At 39.8% G+C, this 18,832-nt stretch overlaps 1 protein-coding gene across 2 annotated transcripts; it reads left to right on the plus strand.

Moving 5' to 3' along the window:
* Positions 1 to 2,414: 2,414 nt before the first annotated feature.
* On the plus strand, positions 2,415 to 18,619 carry LOC124866704 (receptor for retinol uptake stra6-like). Of its 2 annotated transcripts, XM_047362605.1 has the most exons (17): positions 2,415 to 2,652; positions 2,771 to 2,837; positions 8,520 to 8,605; positions 8,693 to 8,832; positions 8,951 to 9,117; positions 10,389 to 10,496; positions 11,263 to 11,330; positions 13,044 to 13,123; positions 13,218 to 13,279; positions 13,360 to 13,522; positions 13,610 to 13,685; positions 13,957 to 14,090; positions 15,159 to 15,276; positions 15,352 to 15,453; positions 16,125 to 16,288; positions 16,397 to 16,534; positions 17,256 to 18,619. In XM_047362605.1, exons 1-17 carry the CDS (start codon positions 2,555 to 2,557, stop codon positions 17,513 to 17,515), a joined length of 2,031 nt encoding a protein of 676 aa, XP_047218561.1. In that variant the 5' UTR covers positions 2,415 to 2,554; the 3' UTR covers positions 17,516 to 18,619. The 2 variants fall into 2 exon arrangements, with proteins under 2 accessions (XP_047218561.1, XP_047218563.1); XM_047362607.1 differs by lacking the exon at positions 10,389 to 10,496.
* Positions 18,620 to 18,832: the final 213 nt, after the last annotated feature.

An 18,832-nucleotide genomic window follows, 5' to 3' on the forward strand; every position in this document is an offset into this window, starting at 1 on the left:
CCTTAAAGGTTGCGGGGGGACCAGTACCTATCTTCTGCAATTGTTGAATGACAGGCTGGTACACCCTGAACAGGTCAGGATAAAGCACCATGCACACACACACACGCACGCACGCACACACACACGCATACCTTTAGAGAGACCAATTACAAGTCAGATACAACTAAATGACAACAGTGATTTTAATGACACTCTTAAAATTATGGCCAGGTGTGAGTATTTTGATTTGTGAACTGTTTGTATATTATTCCACAATTAGGGTGCGTGGCAGAAAAATGCTGTTACTAAAATCTATCTAGCAAAGAACATTCAAAAGCAACCATCTGTAAGCATGTAAACAGTAGCTTGAAACTAGAGCTAATGGAAAGTGGGTTACTGAAGTATGCTGTAAATTTGCCCAGCACAGCTTCATAAATAAGAACATACCAATGTTGATGTCTATAGATTGTTAGATGTCCAGCTAACTAAATCATAGAGGAGGCAGGCATGACTGAAGCATTAAGTATTTGAACTGAAACTGAAATAAGCATGTTTTACAGAATGAAGGCTCCTTAAAGAAGAGGCTTCATACATGTACAGTATATTACTGTAATTAATCACAAATAGAAAGGCAGCTTCAAGCAGCTTTTTACTGCAAGGAACGTAAAACATAATTTATTTCTGGAATAAAAAGTTATTTTAATTTTAAGTTTATTAATAGTATTACAGACTTGTTCATTAAAATAAGGTTTATTCCAATGCATATTCCCAGATATTTATAGAACACGTTTTCAATTATTACATCAATGGACAGAAAAATTCCTAAATTGTCAAAGTTCTGCAAATAGTTTTCTGGGCATTTAAAAACCAGTTCTAGAGTGTTCAAACCTCTTTGTAAAGATGAAATACAGTATGGAGTTCTTCTAACACCTGTGCTGCAGTGAGAGCAGATGTGTAGACGTTGGTATCATCTGCATACATATGCAGTTTAGCTCAATTGTGTTTATTTAGGTCATTTATAAATAAACAGAAAATAAAACTGGAGCCTAAATGAAACCCTAGGGCAAACCTTCAGCTATGCCAAGAAAGTCTGATTTTTAACCCTCTGCCAGCACACATTTAGTCCAACTATAAATAAGAAACACTTTCAGAGCCTTAGGACCAAAGCCAATCCTCTTGAGTTTGTCTAGAAGTAATTAATGATCCACTAAGTGAATTGCTTTTAAACATTGTACAAAAAGGCCGTAAAATGCAAGTTTCTACTCAAGGCACCAATTGGATAATTTTTCATGCTGTGAACATTTCTAAAACCAGACTGAAACAAAAAAAACAAAAAAATTATAGTCAAATAAAAATGGTTTCAACTGTAAATTGACCTGAGATTCAAAAATCTTAGCCAGGACTAAAAGTTGGTAAATTAAGGTTGTCAGGCTTGAAAGACTCTCTCTTTTTCCTCCAAATAACAAAGATCATCATAACCAAACACTTAGTTCCATGCGATCACAAGACATATTGCAAAAATTAAGATATTTGTCCTTATGTGTATCTGTAAACTGCAATCTGGCTTTTTAAGTTGCTTTTGGAGTAATGACTTCTTCTTTTCAACTCATGTTGGTACTGAATACATTTCATTGTTGATAGGGATACTTTCTCACCAGCTTCAGTCAGCATCTTCACAAGGTCTTTTTCTTTCATTCTGGTGTTGAATCTAACATTGTCCACCAAAAACCTTTCACCTCTGAGAGACAGAATCCATCTCCTTCTTCCTTTTTAGCTGTTTTATTCTGAGTGTTTTTCCATAAAGTCACACAGAGAAGTATTGTGTTTGAGGCGCTTCCTTGAAATACATCCACCAGTGTGTCTCCTATTAACTTGAATGTTGTGAATTAACAGAAGCTTAGACAAAATTGTGGTAATCGTAACTAACCTAAACCAGGAAAGGTTTAGTCAGATTTAATGTCAGATGGAAAGAAAGAAAAGGTTATGTGTTTTTTTATACAGTTCATGTAAATATATAGCCTCAGCTTTCTTGAACTGAAATATTTTTTTCCTTATATATACATTTTATTTGCTCATTTGATGAAAGTCTTGCGAATCCATTTGGAGAAACTCAAACACAGCGATTGTTTTTAACTCAATAAGTCCTGGAACAGGTATGAATGAAAAAGAATGAAAAATAATTTTATTGTATGTTTTTTTTAGCTCCAAACTAAAAATAAAATATGTTATTAGGGGGAAGATGTACATTAACATATTCGGTTTTACGTTAATGTGTTTTCCAATAAGTATCACTTGAAAACAGGGGAGAAAAGCAGAAGAAGAATTTCTATGCTTCTTCTCTCTGTTTCTGTTAATTTAATCTTTTCCGACTCTCGCCCTCCCCTCCTTTGCTGCTGTTAATCTGTTGCATTGAGCTCTCAGTCAGACTAGGCTGTTTCAGGGTGTACAAGCCAAATTTTTCACAGGCACATTGGTGCACCAGCAGATTATTAACCGACAGTTCTTGAGAGAAAAAAAAATCCTCTGGATCCTTGTTTGTCTACTTCACCTGTTTGAAAACACCCAAACAGCAGAGATGAATCAGAGCAAGACTGAGATTGAGCCTTTTCAGTATTCCAACTATGACTACTCTGACTGGTACTCCAACCCAGAGCCGACCAAACTTCCGAAAGAGTGAGTACTAAAACATTGTCGCGCCACTGCAGCTCTGTCAAGCTTGAGCACGGTTCCAGTAATACTTTTTGATTGGGTTTTTTTATGCAGATATTTGCTGTTTCCTCTTTGTCTCCAGAGTAATCTTACCCTGTGACCCAACTGCAGATGAGCGGTACTTCCATATATGCATGCTGTCAATATCTGTAAGTACACTCAAGCAACAAGACTTGTGCATATAAGGTAAAGGCATGTTTCATGGGGATTGGGCCGAATTGATGTAATGCTGCAAGTTTTAAGATATTTGAGCTGATATGAAGACTTAACTATTACAACGTTTTAGATGTAAAACTTTAAGAGTCTAAGTTTATAATGATGTTTATTTATTTACGACTGAATAATTTGCTTGGAAAACAGACCTGACCCTGTTCTTTTTTCAGTAATTGATGTAAAGTAAACCGCTGCATTAGGACCTCTGCAACTCATCAAATATAATGAAACATTGTGGCTTAAAAAAGTTTTTTTTTTCTTCAAAACAAACTGACATACAGTACAGCCCTCAGACTCTGTAAATCCTTTCATATTTTGTCACACTACAACCACAAATATATTTTATTTGGATTTTATGCAATATAGCAACACACAGTTGTGCAAACTTGCAAAACTGATATAAAAAGATTTATAAATAAGAATCTGAAAAGTATAGCATACCTTTGTTTTCTTCAACTTTTATTCTGATACAACAAAATCAAATTCAGCGAGACCAATTGCCTTCAGAAATCCACTAATTACTAAGTACAGTCCATCTGTGTGCAATTTATTCACCGTACAAATGTGGCTGTTCTGTAAATGCCACAGATGTTTGTTAGAGATGTAAGAGAACATGAGTGAAAAACAGCATCATGGAAACCAAGGAACGAACAGACGGGTCAGGAAGAAAGTTGTGGAGATGTTTAAGACAGGATTAGATTATAAAACAACATTCCAAACATTAAATATCTCACAGAGTACCGTCATTTGAAAACAGAAAGAGTATGACGCAACTGCAAACCTATTAAAACATGGCTGTCCACCTACAATTTTAGGAGTTTATTAATCAGACCCAAAATCTAGAACTTTGGATGAGCAGCAGAGATCCAAAGCTCAGGTATCTGTTGACAGGACAAATATTAGTCATACATTCTTCTTGCCACTCTTCAAGTCTGGCCTAGAAGAGTGGCAAGAAGAAAGTCATTAAAGCAACAGAAAGAATTTATGGAGTCATATAGGAGACACAGCAAACGTGGATGAAGGTTAAAATATTTGCTTACCTGCAAAAATGCTATAACTGTGGTGGAGAGAACCTAAGACTGCCCTTTACCCTGAACACCATCCCCACGCTGAAACATGGTGGTAGCAACATTATGGTGTGGCTAAGCCTTTCTTTAGCAGGGTGAGGGAAATAGGTTAAAGGTGATGGAAGATGGATGCAGCTCAATAAAGGACAATCCTAGAAGAAAACCTATTAGAAGCCCCCAAAACTGAAGGTCCTGGGTTCGATTCCTGGCCTGGGGTCTTTCTGCATGGAGTTCGCATGTTCTCCCTGTGCATGCGTGGGTTCTCACCGGGTATTCCGGCTTCCTCCCACAGTCCAAAGACATGCCTGTTAGGTTTATTGGTAACTCTAAGTTGCCCTTAGGTATATGAATGAGTGTGTGCTTGGTTGTTTGTGTGTTGCCCTGCGATGGACTGGCGACCTGTCCAGGGTGTACCCCGCCTCTCGCCCATAGACTGCTGGAGATAGGTGTTGTAATTATTAATCTGAGAATAATCTTTAATATTTTATCAAATAATATTTTGGTCTGTTAAGGGTTGTCCTGTGAATACCAGCCCAGTCAGGCGATGGTATTAGGACAAAATAGAAAGATGTGAGACAAGCTCTGGCATTATTGAACAGCATAAACTCTGCACATATATGGAATGAATTCACACAATTTCTTAAAATACAAGAATTTATTAACAAAAATAAGTCAACTCAAAGTCAAACATATTTCAATCAACAAACTCTTTACTATGCTAAAACAATTCAACTAAACTACCAAGCAGAATTAAAGAATAACAAAGACTTATGGGCTATGTACAATATAAACAAGTTGATTAAAGATGATTGAAAACCATGACCAAAAGAGTGATGCAACATTACCATGTAATGTTTATGTTTGAGGACCAAGGATTATCTTGAAGAATCTGGAAGTGAAGTTAGTCTTGGAACCAACTTAAGCAATAATCAGCAAACATTTAGACAACCACTCACAATGCAAAATCAGATAAAATATTATTTTAATAAAATAATGTTTTAAATAACAAACAAACCAAACTTCATAAAATGACAAACATTCAGATTATTTCATCCTAAATCTGTCTCTGCCCAAAACACTTAACCTGGTGAACCATGGTGAGGAAACGTTGTCCAAGGGAAAGGTTTGAAGAAAGTATCCACAGTCAACAAGCGGTTAACTCGGTAGCTTTGCGGGGGATTGAAGGTGCGTTCGCTCTGAACAAAAGGGTTAGCTCCGGAGCTGTAGCTGGGCGGCCCGTCCTGTCCGCTCCTACAGGGCTCGGAGAGAAAGTCAAGCAATGCTTGTACCTTAATTACCCCTGTTCATGAATGAAAATACCGGATACAAAGATAGTATTTCATTCGTACTTATCTTTGCATATGATCGATGATCGTATGACACTCTTGGATCCAGTTTGAAGAGTTTATGTCTGTTTGCCAGCAAAGAGACATCAACACGCTGGGCCTCTCCTGACTGGTCCCTCTCAAAGGCCCTGTGGAAAGAGGTCGGCTTGTTGGAGAGGGGGTGCTCTTATTCAGACAGTGGCATCATGGGAAGTCTGCTGCTACCCCCCTTTCCTCAGTTGCTGGAAGTCAGTTAAATGCAATTTATTTTGAAAGTTCCAGAAGAGTCCGTACCAGAGTTTAACGTCGAAATCCATGGCTGTGGGTCCCAACATAGGCACCAGCTCCCCCGTGACCCACTATGGTATAAGCGGTAGAAAATGACTGAATATATATATATATATATATATAGTTAGTGGGCCCACCACCTGCAGGGAGAACCGTGAGGGACCGGTGCAAAGAGGATTGGGTGGCGGACGAAGGTGGAGACCTCAGTGGCCCGATACCCGGATGCTTAGGCTGGCTCTAGGGACGTGGAATGTCACCTCGCTGGGGGGGAAGGAGCCTGAGCTTGTGCGGGAGGTCGAGAGATATCGACTAGAAATAGTCGGGCTCGCCTCCACGCACAGCGTGGGCTCTGGAACCCATCTCCTTGAGAGGGGTTGGACTCTCTTCTACTCTGGAGTGGCCCACGGGGAAAGGCGGCGGGCTGGTGTGGGTTTGCTTGTTGCCCCCCAGCTCAGCCGTCTCGTGTTGGGGTTTACCCCAGTGGATGAGAGGGTCGTATCCCTGCACCTACGGGTTGGGGAGAGGTCTCTGACTATCATTTCAGCCTACGGGCCGAGTGGTAGTGCAGAGTACCCGGCCTTCTTGGCGTCCCTGTCGGGGGTGCTGGATAGTGCCCCTCCCGGGGACTCCATTATTCTGCTGGGGGACTTCAACGCCCACGTGGGGAACGACAGTGACACCTGGAGAGGCGTGATCAGGAGGAATGGCCTCCCCGATCTGAATCCGAGTGGTGTTTTGTTATTGGACTTCTGTGCTAGTCACGGATTGTCCAAAACGAACACCATGTTCACACATAAGGGTGTCCATCAGTGCACTTGGCACCAGGACACCCTAGGCAGGAGGTCGATGATCGACTTTGTTGTCGTATCATCAGACCTTCGGCCACATGTTTTGGACACTCGGGTGAAGAGAGGGGCTGAGCTGTCCACTGATCACCACCTGGAGGAGGAGAAAGCCAGACAGACTTGGCAGGCCCAAGTCTGTCCTAGTGAGGGTCTGCTGGGAACGCTCTCGGGGACAGTGCCTCTGGACTGGCAGACTGGGGTGGTGGTCCCCCTTCATAAGAAGGGGGACCGGAGGGTGTGTTCCAACTACAGGGGGATCACACTCCTCAGCCTCCCTGGTAAGGCCTACGCCAGGGTATTGGAGAGGAGAGTCTGACCGATAGTCGAACCTCGGCTTCAGGAGGAGCAGTGTGGTTTTCGTCCCGGCGGTGGAACACTGGACCAGCTCTATACCCTCTACACGGTGCGCGAGGGTTCATGGGAGTTTGCCCAACCGGTTCACATGTGTTTTGTGGACCTGGAGAAGGCATTTGACTGTGTCCCTCATGATGCCCTGTGGGGGGTGCTCCAGGAGTATGGAATCGGGGGCCCTTTATTAGGGGCCATCCGGTCCCTGTACGAGTGGAACAGGAGTTTGGTCCGCATTGCCGGCACTAAGTCGGACCTGTTCCCGGTGCATGTTGGACTCCGGCAGGGCTGCCCTTTGTCACCGGTCCTGTTCATAACTTTTATGGACAGGATTTCTAGACACTGCCAAGGGCCGGAGGGGGTCTGGTTTGGGGACCAGTGGATTTCGTCTTTTCTTTTTGCGGATGACGTGGTCCTGCTGGCCCCCTCTAGCCAAGACCAACAGCAACAGCAACAGCTGTGGCGGTTCGCAGCCGAGTGTGAAGCGGCTGGGATGAGGATCAGCTCCTCCAAGTCCGAGGCCATGGTACTCGACCGGAAAAGGGTGGCTTGTCCTCTTCAGGTTGGAGGGGAGTTCCTGCCTCAAGTTGAGGAGTTTAAGTATCTCGGGGTCTTGTTCACGAGTGAGGGAAGAATGGAGCGGGAGATTGACAGACGGATCGGTGCGGCTGCCACAGTAATGGGGCGCTGTGCCGGTCCGTTGTGGTGAAGAGAGAGCTGAGCCGAAAAGCAAAGCTCTCAATTTACCGGTCAGTCTACGTTCCTACCCTCACCTATGGCCATGAACTTTGGGTCATGGCCGAAAGAACGAGATCCCGGATACAAGCGGCTGAAATGAGCTTCCTCCATAAGGTGGCCGGGCACTCCCTTAGAGATAGGGTGAGGAGCTCGGCCATCCGGGAGGGGCTCGGAGTAGAGCCGCTGCTCCTCCACATCGAGAGGAGCCAGTTGAGGTGGCTCGGGCATCTATACCGGATGCCTCCCGGACGCCTTCCTCGGGAGGTGTTCCAGGCACGTCCCACCGGGAGGAGGCCCAGGGGACGGCCAAGGACACGCTGGAGGGACTATGTCTCTCGGCTGGCCTGGGAACGCCTTGGGCTCCCCCTGGAGGAGCTGGAGGATGTGTCTGGAGAGAGGGACGTCTGGGCGTCTCTGCTGAGTCTGCTGTATATATATATATATATATATATATATATATATATATATATATATATATATACAGCAGGCCATGAAATGATTTAGATTAAACCATATTAGTAAGTAAGAATGGCCCAGTCAAAGTCCAGACCTAATTCCAACTGAGAATCTGTAGCAGCTGTAACTGCAGTGAAAGGGGGGTTCAACAGAGTGTTGCTTTAAGGGTGAAAAATAAAAACAGATCCCACACTTTTCAGATTTTTAAGTCTTTTACTTTACACCTTACATTTATGCTCTACTTTGTGTTTGTCTATTGCACCAAACCACAACAAAAATAGAGCTAAAATAGAGCTTCCTAAAGCCATGAGAAATATGGTTTAAGGCAACTTTAAAACATTACAGGAAAGATGTTACCTTAAAGAATCCTTTCTTTCCCTTGAATACTAGAGGTTTTAACAATTTCTTACTATCAAGAGGAACTTTGATTGAGTTCTAAATCAAACATGTTTTCCAGAGCATGATGTAAAATCAAATGCCGTTTTCATATCCCAACACTGTGCAAATGTTTTATTCACTGGGATTTGACAGAGTTTCCACCTTGCTTGCAGTTTGTGATGATGCTGATCCTGGCAGTTCTCACCAAAAAAAACAAGTTGTGCCAGGGGTTCGCAAGAGGGTCATCCAGCATTTTCAGGTAAATATATAGGAAACTCTGAGGTAAATGGGCTTTAAAAAAAAATAAATAATAATAATATATATATATATATATATGATTCTTTAGTCCAGCTAATTTCCTGGACCAGACTCAACAGAAGGGCCTGGTCATGGCTGTGTTTGGACTGGTCTTCAGTAAGCTGGCCATGCTGATGATTGCCCCAGACCCACTGCCATTCATCAAAGATACACCAGCGGGCATTAAAGGTGTCTTTGAAAAGAGGCTGTCTTCATAGCAGACAGAAAGATAACTTTTACTCATCTAAGTCACCAAGGTTTAACATAAACCCAAGCTCAACAACCATTTTTTCCCTTACATTTACAGAGTACATGAAGATAATTGCCATTTTCTACTATCCGGTCCTGTACTATCCTCTGCTGGTGTGTGGCACTCTGCAGCAAAGTGCAGGTTATGTGTTCGGGGCGCTTCTTTCCTTCACTCACTTTGGGGTTCTGGTGTGGCAGAAGTTTGACTGTCCAAAGACACCAGAGGTAAAGCATGGTAAAATCCAATAATACACATCTCACATGTATATAGGGGCTCCATACATTTAGCTTTGTTTGGTTGGGTATTAATTGGGCCTGAGGTCAAAAGTCACTTGCAATGACTAAATGGGACCATGTGGGAGGACCAGCTGGGCACCATAAATAGGTTTTAGGCCAATTCAAAATGGGGAATGCATCTAGAACCCATATGGGTCCTACTTCTTGCTCAAAGATGGTCTGCATAAAATGTATCTCTGAAATGTATAGTTTCCTAATTCAACCAGAATACAATTCCAACTACTCCAATTCCAAGCACTTTTTTCAGCCTTCCTGCTCATGGGTTTTGCTCACACCCGATGAGACTTACTGGGCCTTGGCATTAAATGTCTAGTATGGGAGCCACTTGACTTAACTAAAGACATTTCAGCAAAACAATTTGGGCTCCCTGTGAAGGTTGTAGCCAAGTTCAGAAATGGGCAACAAATGTAGGACCTATAAGTACACCCCTTCTTGCCCCAAGTTGTTCTTCATCAAAAGTTTTTATGAAATGTATAGGGTCCTCATTTATCAGAACACAATCCCAGCTATGGCCCAGTTTTCCCTTCCCTTATGGGTCCTCATGGGATTTGCTCATGCTAGATAGGTACTAAGTGGGACTAAAGTTAAAATGGACTCCTTGTATGGGGCCCGCTTGGTTATACTAAATACAACCCATAACAGCAAAACCATTTGGGCCACCTATGTAGGTCAGTTCAAAATAGGTTACATATTTAGGACCTATATGGGTCCCACTTTTGCCCAGAGTTGTCCTGCTATAAATTTATTTGGGGAACTTAAAGGTTACTTATGATACTAGAACATTTTTCTTTGCACATTTCTAAACCAATTAGGCCTCATATGTAAATGGAGAGGTATGTATGTGATTCCATTTGCCCACAGAAGGGGCACGAGATGGAATAAGCGTTGAGTGGTATAAGCAATGAGTGTTGCTGAAGCGTCCAACGGTTTATAAACCTTCAAAGTGACCCTTATAAAACTCCAACAACATCCTGGTAAAGCATATCTAACATGTTCACAAATATTAAACACCTACAAACTCATTTAGACTCCTGTTATTATAATGTTTTAAAGCAGTTTTAAATAATTAAGGGTGTTAAGAGTGAATTATCAACACTAAGCAGGTTTAGCTTCTTAACAAAGTAACGTTCTTAAGCCTTGACAATAATTTAGGTTGAATATATTGGTAGAAATAGGTTTGTCTCTTCTCATGTTTGCAGATCTATAAGTACTATTCCCTCCTTGCAAGTCTACCACAGATGGCCTGTCTGGCATACCTTTGTGTTCAGTTTCCTGTGCTGTTTGTAAAAGGACCAAAGACTGAGGAGGTGAGAATAATATTCAGATAACATTAGTAATTTAGCTTTTCTTTGTGAAGATAAGAAGTACAGCATTTTATTATCCGTACATCAAAACCGTACACTCACAGCGTACATTTAGTATAAATATGTAAAGTTTAGAGGAGATTAAAACAAAGGAGCAGTATGTACATGTATTTGTATGTACAGTCATTTTTTATGTGAAGAAAAGGGGAAAAAAATATAGCAGGTATTGCAAATATACTTATTTTGTTTCACAGTACAGTAGCTGACTACTCAGGCTGTAAGATGCTCATTGTGTCAGAGAGACAGCCTTCATGTCCAGGATGTGTTTGGTCTGCAGAGATGTTAGCTGCCCTTTTTCTGACCCTAGACATCAGGGGAGTGAGCATTAGCCAGGTGGACAGAATGCCGTGGTGCCCGCTGGTGTAGCTTGATGTGTGTACCTGCACGTTTCCCCTGCTGGCGTCTCCAGTAAATACCACACAGAGCAGTAAATATAGAACAGAGCTGGATTTGCAACTGGGATCTCAGAAAAACGCTGGCCACTGGTTTGTTAGGTCATTTCTGGTGCAAAGTAACAAAGAAAATTTTCAACCATTCAAAAAATGGGTTTTAACTCAGTGTTAAGAAAGAAAGCTATTAAAAGAGATTTTTTATATACTATAAATCAGTTTAGAACAGCATCAGTAAAGCTGCTGCATCTGTTTAAATCGTGTCCAACATCAAAGTCCAGATAAAAGCAGATATCACAACAAACTGTTATTTCTCATAGGACCTGGACAGCAGCTACTACACCGACTATGTCAAGTCACTTCTCAAGAAAAAGTCCTCGACTGTTAGGTGAGTGGACATAAACCTGTTATTGATCCAAGGAAAAGTATTAGATTCTTATCTCTATTTATTCCACTCAGCGAAACTAACACGTATTCTGATGCATTCTTAAGCCCAAACATAGAGTTAATCAATCTTATCATGAGCTGTACATCTTTTGAATAATCTGATATGGCATTTATCAGCCAGGTAAGGTGAGAGAAAATTAAGTATTAACCTTGTTTATTATAAATAAAATACATATATTTACAATAAACTGTTTAATATTCATCAATTAGCCAAAGTAAACTCTGCAAATGCAATACCAACAGACAATTAATTACTTTTATCCATCAAGTTCAACTGAAACCCTTATGGAGAGTAATATTCTCTTGTCTGTGGAGATGAGGCTTCATTTAAATTCATATAAACACAGAAGAACTGCAATTAGTATCAAAATGTTTTTCTGTATGGTTATATCTACTGAGAAAACATATAATCAGATTGTGACCAATTGTTAAAACATGGACTCAAGTACAGCTCAAAAAATTAGAATATCATGAAAAAGTACTTTTTCTCATTCTTTTCAGAAATTGAAAATTGTACATTATATATTCCACATAAAGTGAAATATTTCAAGCTTTTATTTCTTGTAATTTTGATGGTTATGGCTTTAAGATTATGAAAACTTCAAATTCAACATCTCAGAAAATTCGAATATTACATAAAATCAATAAAAAACTTAAATTTTAAAAAGAAAGGTTAGGCTTCTGAGATGTTCATTTCTATGCACTCAGTACATGGCTGGGCCTTGACTCAAAATGGGTGTCTAGTATGGGAACTACTTGACTTACGTAAAGCCATTTTTAGCAAACCCTTTAGGCCATGCTCATTGTGAGTTTGTCTCAAGCACAGGAGGTTAAATATTTTAGTGTCTTGTTCCATAGAGGCAGGATGCAGTGTAAACTGAACAGATGGATTCAAGGTTTACAGATAGGTACCAATAGGTACCAGTCCCCCTACTACCCTTCAAGGGTAAGTGGGTATAGACAATGAATGAATGTGAAGAACATTAGCAGGTTTAGTGGCATAAAAGAGATAAATGTGTAAATTTTAACTGTATTCTTAAAGCAAAGTATCTTGGAGGGTTGTTTGAAACAGAGACAATTTTCAAAAATTCAGTATTTGGGTTGCATGATGTTCCAGAATGTCATACTGTTACCTGGCTGTATAAAAGCATTTAACTCATGAATTTAAATAGTATTTATGCTGAATTAAATTTGTGCCAATTTGGTAAAAAATATTTAAAGTAGGCTGCACGGTGGCGCAGTTGGTAGCACTGGTGCCTTGCAGCAAGAAGGTACTGGGTTCAATTCCTGGCCTGGGGTCTTTCTGCATGGAGTTTGCATGTTCTCCCTGTGCATGCGTGGGTTCTCACTGGGTACTCCAGCTTCCTCCCACAGTCCAAAGACATGCCTGTTAGGTTAATTGGTCTCTCTAAATTGCCCTTAGATGTATGAATGAGTGTGTGCATGGTTGTTTGTGTGTTGCCCTGTGATGGACTGGCGACCTGTCCAGGGTGTACCCTGCCTCTTGCCCATAGACTGCTGGAGATAGGCACCAGCTCCCCTGTGACCCACTATGGAATAAGTGGTAGAAAATGAATGAATATTTAAAGTATTCTGCTTAGGTAGTAGTGGGTTAAATGTTTTCTGCTCTTTGTGTTTATTAATTTTACGACAGCTCTTCAGTGACAGATAAACCGTCACTGGTAGAGAGAATACTGGAGGTGCCGAAGAGTTACATTTATTTACCTGAAAAAGGTGAGATTCTTTAAACTGATACACACATTTTTACTTCAATACTATGAAACTTTATCCACATACATTAATCAATGATTTTCAATTTCACCCCCAGTGTTTCAGTTCCCACTGACGCTGGCAGTGTTGTCTTTTGTTACCTGTGTGGCCATCTATCACGTACGCCTCTTTATTATTCAACATTTCCTTTCTTTTTATTAAGTGAACATGTCAGGAAGTATCAGTGTTTTGCTATTTAGACCGCGCTGTTATTGGTTGTCCTGGTGGTCCCAACGCTTCACATAGTCCTCGCTGGAATCGATGAAAACATCGCCTTCCTGTTGCTGGGATTTGGGATCGTCCTGTCAGACGACAGGATGGAGGTTGTCAGAATTGTGACTTTCTACACTTGGTTGCTGGAAGGTGTGTGGAGAAAATTAATTGTTTGCATTTTATAAAAACATGGAAGTCTAACAAGAGTTTAATTTTGTCTATCTTTCATACTGTTAGTGTGCTACCTCTGTGCAATGACGCTGTCTTGTTTGGCCAGTCTTGTAATGCTTATGAGGTCCATGGTTCTTCACAGGTATGTGCAGAGAAACATCCCCACAGAAAGATACTCTTCTTTGGAAAAACACATTTTACTGACAACTTACTATATAATAATACAGTTGTACCATGTTTTTCAGTAATCGGATATTGGTTTTGTATATGCATTCTTCAGAATTGTTTCCATATCTTATTGTTTTAGTTTTGAAATCTAAACACACCCTGTCACTTTTATCTTTAATCAGCTGAATGCAAGACATTGTTTAAATATCTGAACCTAATGCATCTTTTATTTAATTTATTTTCAGGACAAACCTAAAAGGACTGTACAAGGGAGATGTGTACAAAAATTATAACAGTCAAAAAACCATCAGTCCATCCAGATCTGGTGTTTTCTGCCTGATGGGTCTAACTGGATACCAGGCTGCAATCGTTTGCCTCGGTGATACCTTGATAAATTAAGAAAACAGAACATATTTGTCCGATTAAAGCATAAGTCTGACATGCAACATTTTCCTTAATCCATTCAACAGTAAACAAGGCAATATGGTGATGATAAAAGTGCCCTCAAGCCCAATCACAAATTAATACAAAGCAAAAACATTAATATGCATCAACCTTTGTTGTATCCATATATTTATTTCTATATTTTTTCTTTACCTTTACCTGGACACCTTAAACCTTTAATTGGTATTTTACACAAATGTTATTGTGCACTACTGCTAGCACTGTTAGCATGGATGTTAGACCAGCAGCTTGCTTGCATTTAGCATTGAAGTATTTTATACAAATGTTTTAGATATGTTTTTAATTAAATCATTCCACATTTATAAAGTGTCATCATCTCTATATGTATGTAACGTGTTCTACAACACATGCGAAGTGCAGCTGCACTCTTTAGCACCATTGTTAACAGAAGCAGCAGGTTTAACTTGCAAAAGTATATTTTATGAAAAATACAGTGTTACTTTTTAAATTAAATCACTGTGCTGTAATAAATACAGCTAAAACAAAAACTTTCACAGTCTGCTGTATAAACGGGTCTGTGGTAGTATAGCTATATAGCAGTCGGTGGCATTTGGTACATCGAGATTCCTGACTTTTATTTAATTATTATTTTTTTTAAACTATCTTTGATGCATATTTATTTTTTTTCTCCATTCCCTCATCAGTTTTTTTTTTAAAGTTTGAGATTTTATTTTCATTATTAATTTATCTATTTTTTCATGAACAGTAATTTATCTATACTTTATTTTCTAGGTTTTAGTCCTCCACAAATATCTTCTTGTCTTACAATAAATACAAACCAGCAGCAGTTTAATAAAAATATTAGACCACTATTCATTTATACAAACTCTATATTCCTATCACGCAATTATTTGTAAAAGGGAAAATGGAAAAAAAAAAAAGAAATTTATATTTAGAGTCACATATTCCAACGTGTTGATGAATATGAACTGTGTTTGAAGGTAAAACCAACATTGATCTTTAATTTATGTTGTATTTGCAGGAATGGCAATCCAGACCCTTGTGTTTTTCATCTGCTTCTTGTTTCTGGTATTTTTAATCATCATCCCTATTTTTTACGGCCGAAACCTAATCGTTTTTGAAGTTGCTGGGAAGTCATGGTGAGTCGGTGCCCCTAATGTGTTTCCATTTGAAGTATTTGTGTTGGATCAGAACAAGTCCTTGTGATTTTTCAGGCCAGCCTGGGTGATGGTCATAGTGGTCTCAGCGCTTCAACATGTGACCGCTGAGTTTTTCTTCATCAAAAAGGATGCTGGCACAACAGATTTGAATAAAAGGTGTGTTTGTTGGGTTCTTCTTATTTCTTTGAAACTTTATGAACTACATGTGCAAAATAAAGGGGCTTAGAGCAACACACATTTTATTTATTATGAAGATTTATAAAAAAACATTAAACAAATAAACTTACTAAAATAAACAGCAAATTTGAGTAAAATACTATTTAATATACTTTATGAAATACAGCCTGTTATGCTTTGACTTCTGTAAAAAAAAACAGGTTAAAGAATTCTAGTAATGCAGAAGAACAAGACAAGGCCAGTTTATTTGTACGCAGTAGGAGGCATATTAAGAGATTTACATAAAAATGTGTCATTAAATATAATGTAGGAAGCAGTTTATGCAAAATATATCAAACAACACACCTCTAAAAGCTGATCAAATTATCAAATACAAGAAACCCGATACAGAAATATACAGGTGTGTCATCAGCATATGTTTAAAATAATGTTTTAAAGCACTGAGCTACAGAGAGCATGCAAATGTTGAATAAAAGTCGTCCCAGAATGGAGCCTTGAGGAAGCCCACTTGTGGTCTTTTCACTCAAATTTATAACTGTCACATAAAAGAAAGTGTTACCAATTCAGCCCAGTAAGATTTAAAATTATTTTACAGAATTAACAAAAAAGTAAACCATTTATTTTTTATTTAATTTTTGGGTTATTTTCAGAGAGAGTCTTTTTCTTCTCACCTACCTTCTGTTTGTGGTCAACATTGTGGTGGGATTGGTTGTTGCTATTTGGAGAGTGGTGATAACAGCTTTGTACAACATTGTCCACTTTGGGCGGGTCGACATTAGTCTCCTTCACCGCACTGCAGAGTACTATGATCCAGGTAAAGACGTTCCTCTAACGAGCTGTAGCTGTTCGGATTTATTAATCAAGATATTTTTAAGCTGTTAGATTTGATCTGGAGCTTCTTGTGTCTGTTGACCCCACCCAGCATACAGATACTACACTCAGTTCCTGAAGGTGGAAGTCAGTCAGTCTCACCCTGTGCTGAAGGCTTTTTGTGGACTGTTGCTGGACATGATGGTTGAGGTTGGCAGGGCCGGACAGAAAGTACGGGATGCAGAAGAAGGTATAGAGACCCTGAGCCACATACACTCATGCATTACTGTTCATTTAATGTTTAGCTACCATCATTCCCCTTTACGCTTCAGAGGGTTTGACCTATATGTAGTGTCACCTTTCAGGACTGAAAACACCCGAGAAGTTAAAGGATTGCTCTGTGTCTCATTCAAACCCATAGATCCAAAAGTCATCATGCAATGGATAAATGGCTTCATTATGATTAAACATCTCTCATGAAGAGTTTGGGGAAAATAGTAGACTAAAAGGACAGACTCAGAGCAAAAAATAATAATTACTGAAGTCATTCTGGGTGTTGGAGTTGCTGCCTTATAAGATGCCAACAGAACTTTTAAAATAACTTTTTTAATGAAAGCACAGCTGCATAACTGTAGAAGAAAATATCATTACCAGATGTTATTTCACTCCCTCGAATTGTAAAAAAGTCTACTTTTAATGAAAATTGTTTTTTTCTTCATTGAAAGGGACATCTTGAGTTCAGGAGTGATTTTAAAGATGGCTTTTTGACAGACTTTTTATAATAACTGGTCTACAAGAACAACATAAAATGAAATAGGTTATCTATTTGATTTGAACACTGAGCTCAATGAGAAGTTATGTTGCTTATGACATAAAGTCCTTAACTGAATGTCTTAATTCGATGTCAAAACTTTTTGACATGATTGGCTCCTTTTGCCATCTCATTGTGTGCTCCCCCTTTATGCTTTCAGGAGTCCAGGAGAACAGACCCAACAAGGCGGCCAGCAGTCAGAGGATTTGTGCTCGCTGGCAGCTGCTGTACACGCTGGTGAACAACCCATCCCTGCTGGGCTCCAGGAAACACTTCCAGACACTGCAGACGTCCGAGAGCGTCCGGAATGGCACGCCCAACTGCACTTCCAAGCAGGGCAGCAGGAAAGAGTCAGGAAAGGTGGAAGCAGAGCCTGTGCAGTCCCCTGAGAGCGCATCTAGTCAAGATAAAACTGAATGAGTGCATTGGCCTGTGCGGCAGAGTCAGTAATATATTCCAATTAAAATAAATTAAGCATGTAATGCACTGAACAGGGGAACAGACGTTATTGTAAGAGTTATAAAATTAGCTTTATTACACAGGAATTAATGAGGATTAAGTTTTGGCCTAATTGATATACTTAGCTTAACAGAATTTGATCAAGAAGAATGTGATAAGGAGTTGGTTAAATTGAATTTACTCCCTGGCTCACTCTGTGTGGTCCTTATTATAAGATGTTATGACTCCAGTCATTGTGTTGTAGTCGGTGTATGTGCTGTAGAAACTGTTTTAGGCCCTAACTTTATGTAACATGAACAATGGCCACCTCTTAATGACATTTAAATGATAATATAATGAATTGCATGTAGAGTGTAGGTAGCTTCTTAAGTTAAGGGGCTACTTTGTGCTTACAAGTCTTCCATTTTTATCTATGTCAGTAAACCCATGCAGAATTATTTTGTCTGTAAATGTTTACAGACATGCTACTATATTCAAACCAGGCCTTCATTGACGAGTTTGGATCAGTTCTAAGATTGAACAGGCTGCAGGAGGAGATTGATTGTTTTTATTTTGCTTATAAGCAGTCAGTCTTACATTTTCGTCCATAGGTATTGGCATCCCTGATGTTAATACTTTAAAGAACTCACTTGGCCAACAAGACAGTACTTCTCCTATAACATTTGACAAGATTGGAGCATACAGAGTTGTGGTCCAGAGTCCTGAGTCCACTCTGCTCTTTAGCTCACCCCACAGGTTTCTATAAGATTTAGGTCTGTGGACTGAGATGACCATGGAAGAAGGTGGATTTTGTGTCTGGTGAGCCATCACCAGACACAAGAGAGTTGGTTGCACTGCTGCACACGCTTTGAAGGGAACGTAATGTTTGTGAGAGCTTTTAAAAGGCAGAAGCTGGTCCAGGTGCGGAACGGTGATGAATTACCAAACAATCTATGCTTTTCCTCAGTGGGGTAGATGTAGTAGAGGGCTATGAAACAGAACATTCCTGGGGTTTGTTCCCAGGAGGTGGAGGTGTGTCCACCTGATAAAAAAGTGGTTCAGAATAAAAGTTTGGTTTACCTTGAACAAAGGATTTTCATGTTATTAATACACAACACTATGTTATTGCAGTAATATATGGATTTTCAGGCATTTTACACACCCCTATGAGGAGTGCCAATAGTATGTTTGCATTATCTCCCTAATATATATTTATTTCATAACAGCATGTTTAATCTGACTGACCCACAATCCAATAATTAAACAGTCATTTAAAAGGTCACAGCAGATTTAAAAAAA

This window comes from Girardinichthys multiradiatus, chromosome 4 (assembly GCF_021462225.1).
Source record: "Girardinichthys multiradiatus isolate DD_20200921_A chromosome 4, DD_fGirMul_XY1, whole genome shotgun sequence".
Lineage (NCBI taxonomy): Eukaryota > Metazoa > Chordata > Actinopteri > Cyprinodontiformes > Goodeidae > Girardinichthys > Girardinichthys multiradiatus.